Raw genomic sequence first — 8088 nt, 5'->3', positions numbered from 1 at the left:
ATTTATTTATATATATATATAAAAACTCCACATGCTAAAACAGAGAAGCCTGTGCATGTTATCAATGAGCTACACCTTACCAACACCGTAAACAGGTTTAGCATTAGATTTAGTGAAAAGAAGGCTACAAACTTTCATTCAATAGCTATCCTAAAGTAGTTTCTTTCATGTTTTTACTCTTGTGAATTAAAACAAAAAGATACCCAACTTTTATTGTTTTATACTACATAGCAGAATTGTTTCTTTATATAAGCTACTTTTTGAGAGGCAGGGGAAAGAACAGAAAGAAAGCAGACGGAAATATTGATCTACTTACTTTCCGTGTCTGCATCTTTTCTGTTCGTCTTCTAAAAGCAACATAAGGGTCATTTGTGCTGGAACCATCTCGCTTCTCTTGTTTCACTGCTGGGATAAGAGAGGGACCTCGACAGTTTTTCCTCTTTTTAATCCAGTACTCATATACTTCTCTGATCAATTCATCATCTTCCTTCAGCAACAGCTTGGCCTCTTGCAGGCTGACTGGCTAAATGTAAAACCCAGCATGTCACTTTCATATAGCAATGTATAGAGTGCACATTTCAAATTCTTTATTCAAAGTACCATTGTACCTGCTGACCACTGCCCTTTTCCAGTCTGTCTATCATCTCCTCAAATTGCAAAGGAGAGATGTCCATTCTTTTCTTCAACTTATTCACAAAGATCTCATCTTCTGAATCCAAGTCATAATCCGGCTGCTCAGCATCCAAACTAAAAGCTGAAGGATACAGTGAAATTTGAAGTTACTTTTACTACAGAAATGTTTTGTTCTAACAGCAGTGTCTGGAGTACACGCCAGCTTCATCTGAAGACAAAATCAAAATCATTTGTTTGAATGTTAAAGTAGTACTACTTAGAAGTTATATCTAGTTTTTCTTGGAAAAAAATGACACAGTTAAAAATCAGGAACAGAAGTTGCTATCTATTAGGCTATGCTTTTGTTAACCAATGAAAGCTGGCTAGTGGTCAAGCCAGCTAGCGGCTTTCAAACTCATTATTTTCAGTAGGAAATTTTTAGATTGGTCAAAATTTTCAATGCTGTCTAGTATTCTGCAGTTTTATGTATTGTATTATCAATAGTTCAGACTTCAGCCCAAATGCACTTTAAAGGTACTTCTACAAAAGTACGTGCAGGTGTATTACAATGACCTTACATATATTCTCATAAATGATTTTTGTGATGTAAATGAGTCAGGCTAAACTGGCCCAGCATGGTCCACCCTACGTAGCAAGGCATCTTCAAATACAAGTAATGTTTTGCAGAACACAACTGTTCTGTTTTCCACAGTATCCTATGACAAAGCAGTATTCTGCATTCAAAACAAGACCTCCCTAGTTCTCATGCCTCATTCAAGTTGTTTTAGTTTGTAAGAAACATGAATTTCTTCCCAAGTGTACATTTGGAAACACATTGTGAAAGCTATCACTTGATTTTAATAAATAAATAGGTAGAACACAGTGCAGCTGAAAATCACCATTTCAGCTGTTACATCACTAGATAAGGAAAAGATGAATGAAAAAGTGCAACTGTAGTATCAGCATGGATATATGCTAGTATTAGTCTCTTCATTTGCTTAGCAGCATAGCAACATACTCTAGTCTACTGATCTTCCACCTGATCTAGTGGAAGATGTCCCTGCTTATTGCAGGGGGGTAGGACTAGATGACCTTTAAAAGTCCCTTCCAACGCAAACTATTCTATGATTCTAATACTTTAAGCCATCACTGACACTCGGACTGATACAGAAGTCTAACATTTAACCAGGGTTAATTAGGCATGAGATCCATTTACACAGCACAGATACCACTTCTAAAATTCTACTAATTACACCATACAACAAAATTCTCCAACAGATTGTATTTTGGATAATGTTTTCCAAAGTTATGTGAAGTAATGTGCTGCTCACATCAAGGGTCACATCCACACAGAATAGCTGCCATCTTCCAACAAAATCAAAATCCCAACACATTTACAAGTTGTTAGTGATATCAAAAAACACCTACTTTTGGATGTAGAATACTTCCATCCAGGCATAGGCAAATACTACTACTACTGCCACTTCTGCTTGGCTTCCCAGTCCACTCTACTGTCATTTTATCCTGGTTAAGCTTCAGTGGACAGGTACCTTCTTTCTTAACTATGTGTTATATACTCTCCTCTTCAAGTAGATTTGTGTCCATCCTTGCTAATGAACCTAAACTTCCCTGCAAGCTGTAACTACTAAGCGTTATAGAGGGCAGAAACATGGCTTTGAGATTGCTAAATTTAAAGTATTAACATATGGACATAGAGTCAAGAAGGACATCTATCTACTTCCTGATCAAGAACTAAATATACCTCTTCATTAAGAAGTATGTATTCCTTTACACATTGGAAAAAATTCTCAGAAGTCAGTCTGGATGCAAGCTCAACAGACATTCAAGAGTAATCGCTTGAACTACTAGCAAAATTAAGTTCTTGGTGTAGACTTCAATGAATGAGTTACTTTACTTACGCTGTATGTGAATCAGCTGCTTTGGCATTTTAAATTCTCCAGGATATATAGATTCATAGTACGCAATATTACTTTCTGCTTCTGGAACCGGTATAACCATGTTATCCCTCTTCTCTCCATATACTTGTTGTGCTGAGATAGCCCGTTGGAGATGATGTTCCTGTAAGCAAAAAAAGTCAAGATGAGTATCCGAGAAAATATTTTCAGAGCTCTGACTTTTTATAAGTTGAAGGAAGTCTATATCTTTGCAAATGCTCTGATTCCAAATCCCTGAGACCAGACCTGAGAAATCAGTATTGCACACTTGACTCAAAATGCACTCCATAAACCAGAAGGTTCTTCCAGTAGATGGAGCTCTCCCCTCTTACACAAACACACACAACACTTCAGTTACTAAACTTAGTAAGTCATGTTGCATGTTTACGGTTGGACTTGATGATCTTTGAGGTCTCTTCCAACCATAATGATTCTATGGTTCTATGTTCTTGGCACACCAAGCTACATAAATCCACCTTTACATATTTCTGGAGAGACACTTAAGATTGATTACACATACAGATTATAACAAGTAGTTGCAGACAGACATTCACTCTGTTATTATTCTGTATTTGCCACAGCCATTTACTGCCAGTGATGTCAGAAAACCAGAAAGGAGGCCTGCCATCATCTCCTATTAAGAAGACAAGCAACTATTTTTACCAACAGAATGATTCCTAAAGACATTCTGGTTTATTGCAATGCTTTCTATTAAGCTCCCCGCGCCCCCCCGCCATAATCGGTCAAATAAAGTTTAATAACTATAAACCACAAGGGTGAGAATAACTAACTTTTAGAAATCTGCAACTGTTTTTCAAGCTTAAAAGTTAATTACATTTCTATCTGTTACTACAATCCAAGCAACAGATTAGTAATATTACAAATTCTAGTAATTTTCTAATGCTACTATACAAATGCATTCCATTCTTCCTGTGGTGCTGTCGAGACAGTAAGTAGTATCAGCAGAGTTCATACAGAGTTACCAACAAAACCCCGCACAGTAAGATGTGTGCAAGTATATAAACAGTTTACTGACAACATAACAAGGCATCTTCTCCCTAGTACCAAAGCTGGTTTCTTAAGTTTCTCTACCGTTCCTTCCTAGGTGCTCAGTAAACCAGTACTGCATCAGTTGTGCCAATACAGCTATCACCAAGATGCTATAAACCAGATTAATGAAATACTTGAAACAGGAACTGCAGCGAAAGAGTGGCAGGGATAATTGGTTTTAACATTGAAGTAAAAACGTATCAGCGTTCATCTGTATGATCTTATTACATCTTTGTCCGACTTCAACTTACCCCCCTCTTCAGTTCAATAAAGGCAATTAACATCTTCTGTCTAAACGTAAAAACAAAACCCAAGAAAATTATAAAATAGGCTTTACCGTAAACTGCAGATATAGTGCAGCCTCAAAGTAAAATCCGTTCCAAGGTATAATTCCACTGCAAGGATTCACAGGATTTTAGCTTATTTTTACCTTTAAACAAGCTGCAGAGACTTTTTCCACATCTCTCCCCTGTTAAAAGTTTCTTCATGAAAAGAGACTAAGCGTATTAATAATACATACCATAAGACAGTTGTGAGTAAAACTCACTGGACTGATTTTGATCCTCTAGCATTTGTTAAGCAGAGACACGTCACCGAGGGGATGTGGCAGCTAAAAATCTTTATTGGGTATGGTACAAAATAATTTCTTTTCTACCTTTTAGTGAAGCACTGCTGCCAGACACCTCAAATTTGTGTAAACAGTAATAATTCTTCAGGATTTTGTCCCAACACCTACAACTGTTGCAAAACAAGCAATTAAGCTTCATTTCAATATGGAATCATAGATTCTTTATGGTTGGAAGATACCTCAAAGATCATCAAGTCCAACCTTCTACCCAACACCACCAGGACCACTAAATCATGTCTCGAAGCACCACATCTAAACGTTTCCTGAACACCTCCAGGGATGGTGAGTCCACCACCTCCCTGGGGAGCCTGTTCCAATGCTTAACGACCTATAGTACAGTAGGATTCTATATCAAATACATAGTAATAGTCAATGTTTTTTGAGTAACAGCAAAAGCTTATGGTTTTTCTAATCATATGAAGGATTCCTGGTGCGTGTATTCCAATTTGTGTTTTTAAACACAAAAAAGGGTTTGTTTCAGGGAAGAAAAGGGGGTTAGACACTAAATTAAGATTTCAGTTTCTTTGATCCATCTCCGATAGAGGAATGGGCACTGCTAGTTAGTACCAGTAGTCTATACTAATCTCCTAACAGGCTTCAGTAACAAGTATTTAAAGAAATCTCAATATTCTTGAAACAGAAGCACACATCATAGTTTTGCCTGTCATCCCAATTACAAGAATACCCAGTACTTGAGCAGAGACTGTTAGCCACCGCACACTATGAAAGCAACTAGATAAAAGTTCCCCCACTGAAAAAGGTAAACTAATCTGCTGTTCACATCTGTTTCAATTCATCACAAGAGACACTCCTCTAAATAAAAGAAAATAAGTAGACACGGCAACCTTTACACCCCCATGCACCAAGTTCTCACTTATTTGGACAGAAACCAGCAACAGCGACTTTGCCCCCAACTTCAACATCTCAGCTGGCGGCTCAGCACATTTCTCTCTCTTGGTAACAACCAGCTGCAATTGGTAACTCTGGAAGCACTCATTTTTTGACATGAAATCACGTTAAATATCTACAATTAACTAACCTACTACAGCTTACAGGTTCTATTCTGCAGTCATTCTCCACTGTGATTGCACAGTTGGTTATTCCCATCCAAATACACCTCATTCATTTGAAACCGTAGCCTTCCATTTAAAAATGCAGTGGTTTCCTCCATTTGTCAGAATAGGATTTGGAATTCCAAATCCTAATCAAACATGTTGGCTGCCCTTCATGTTATCTTGATTTGATATGTAAATGCTGTAGTCCAAGACACTTGTGAAAACACCAAGAGGCATTTAAAGACAGACCTCTTCAGAAATTTAACAGATCTTTTCACTTGGACCATTCATCCATTTCCAGATACAGTCCTCCAATCAGATGTATTTCCACTATACAACACTTTCTGTAATAGTGTTTCCATTTATTGCATAACAGAGTAGCATTAAAAAGCCTTTTTTAAAAGTCCAGATGCAACTATCCACTAGGTCGCCTGCCCTGTGACAGAAGGAAGTTAGACTAGATTAACCAGTTTGTTCTTGAAAAGCTAGTATTAGTTGTTCAAAGAGATTAGTATCTTCCAGGTGATTACTGGGGCCAAATAATTTACAATATCCACATTCCTCCAGAAACTGCTGTTAAGAAAGCTTCTTTGTAACTCTTTAGGCTGCCACCTACCTTTTCAACAGGCTGTTACGTGGTTTTGGTCTGGGTTTTTTTGTTTCAGGTTTTTTTGGTGGGTTTTATGGTTTGGTTTTGGGTTTGTGGGTTTTTTTTTTTTGTTTGGTTGGTTTTTTTAAAGAAGCACAGTTGCAGTGCCTTTTCCTCTTCTGCTCTAGAACATCATCTGCCCCTTAGAAGTTCGCAAGTAGCTGTGAAATTATTTCAGACGGTTTCTTTAAATTTCTAGCATGAAATTTAGGTCGGTTAGTCAAGCTCAAAGGCTGTAATTTGTCACATTAGAAGGAAACTCATCTAACAGTCACCTACCACCACAATTTGCAGTCTTGTGCCCCTTGCTGTCATTCTCTGTATTACCACTGCCTTATGCTAGACTGTCATGTGACGACAGCTCAGGGAACCAAATCCACAGAAAGCCATCTCTCCTGTTATTTCACCCGAAAACAATTAGAAGCAATCAGTCTTCTGACAAACAGGCTCCCTGAATCGCCAGTGTGGGTTGGGACGGGAAGCAGTGGGGAAAGGAAGGAAGGGAGAAAGATGATTCTCTTTGGTAGCAGCTAGCCATTCAACTGACTTAGTTACATCACTACATTAAAAAACGTCTTTTTAAAATTAATACCAAGGGCAAAAAAGATTAAGACTCACGAAAAGCTATGGAAGATAAACAATACAGCCATCTCAGTATCAAATACAATCAAGGTTTCCTCTACAAATATGTAGAGAATATTCTCTTATTCTGCACATTCATTGCTAGATGGATCTCACTTTGTTCCCCCTTTCAAGGTAAACTTTTCATGTAAATATTAATTGTTCATGCATTATTTGTTCCTATTCATCAGCTTCCACTTTCAGGGCATTCAGATTTCTGTGTTAAGGTATCCTTCTTATTGAAACTACAGTGGAATAGCTGCAGTTGTCTTACAAAAACAGTTCAAACTACTGAAGAACACAGGGGCCTTAGCAGTTTCTTCCCTCTCTCTCTCAACTTGCTTCTCCTGGATCTTTCATATATACCCTGTTTCACAACACATACTTATTGAAGGTAGCTTATTCTCACTGAAATTGGCTTCCACATCTATGCTTCACTATTTTCAACCTATTAGTTCAGCTTATATCCAGAAAAGCTTCCCCCTTCCATTGCGCTCTCCGCCTGAGATCAAAAGCTATCAGAAATACAACTTTGGGAGTCGGTTGTGCTGTGATGCTAATTTGATCCAGTACTTTCAGAAGTAACAGATGATACTGTTCTTCAAACTTCATTCCCTTTACCTTGTACTTATGCTCAATGAAAACTGTATTTAAAGCTCTTCAGAGTTCATCCAAAACCTAAAAATATGCTTGCTCTTCCCCCACCCCGCAGTTAACTCTCCCTCAGGTCAGTTTCTTACACTGGCTTATCACATGGTGAGAGAACCCAAAGGGATGCAGTAGGAGCACTCCGCACGGAGACAGAGGGTGTCTGAGGAAAAGAGCAGTTTCATCACTTTTTGCAACAAGTAGCCAGTAATAGGAAACTGTGCCTTATTCACCGCACTATATTCCTGTCCAGAAAAGTATCAGGACAGCTAAAATTCCAACACTTATCAGATTACCCTGATAGTTGTTTAAACCAAAAAAAACTGGACAACCACTTACCTCATTTAGAAATTTTCCTCTCATTAGCCTACAGGGAAAGCCCACCAAAAGAGTAACCCTTCTTCTGACTACCCAGAATGTAGCAAGGCATGAAGTACTTAAATTTCCTAAGCAAAACTGTATCTCGACACCATTCTGTAGTCTTCCTTTCTATTAATTTTAAGATAAGTTTGTCCCTTGTACCCACTCCAGTATTGCCATGCATGTTCCAAAACATCAAAGAGTGAAAAGATAATCTAAAGCAAGTTGGCAGCAACAAAGGCACTAGGGAAAGCAGGAACACAGCAGAACAGCTCCCACTGCAGCCTGAAGGAATTGGAACTTTTATTCAGCTCTGCTTTGGGGGCAACAGAACCCCTCTCAAATGATAGTGCAAGAACACGGGTGTAATTCTTCAAAACAAGTTTAGTGCTTGCATACTTGATGCATTTCTAGCACACTACATTAAAAAAAGCTGAATTAAAAAAAATTAGAACACAAAAGAAAGGATACTATAATTGCAGTTCAACCTGACAACAAGTAGGCACTCTT

General features: G+C 38.1%; 1 protein-coding gene across 1 annotated transcript; it reads right to left on the bottom strand.

Moving 5' to 3' along the window:
• Positions 1–316: 316 nt before the first annotated feature.
• Positions 317–3908, bottom strand: LOC104156136 (enhancer of polycomb homolog 1-like; the record flags this gene model as incomplete). The annotated part of the gene is made up of 4 exons (XM_009701023.1): positions 317–523; positions 609–754; positions 2532–2691; positions 3869–3908. Coding segments are annotated over 4 exons (553 nt in total), but the record flags the coding sequence as incomplete, so codon positions are not given.
• Between the last annotated feature and the right edge of the window lie 4180 nt (positions 3909–8088).

Source organism: Cariama cristata, unplaced genomic scaffold (assembly GCF_000690535.1).
Source record: "Cariama cristata isolate BGI_N322 unplaced genomic scaffold, ASM69053v1 scaffold42615, whole genome shotgun sequence".
NCBI lineage: Eukaryota > Metazoa > Chordata > Aves > Cariamiformes > Cariamidae > Cariama > Cariama cristata.
The sequence above is the reverse complement of the archived record's forward strand: the minus strand, read 5'-3'. Positions and strand labels throughout refer to the sequence as shown.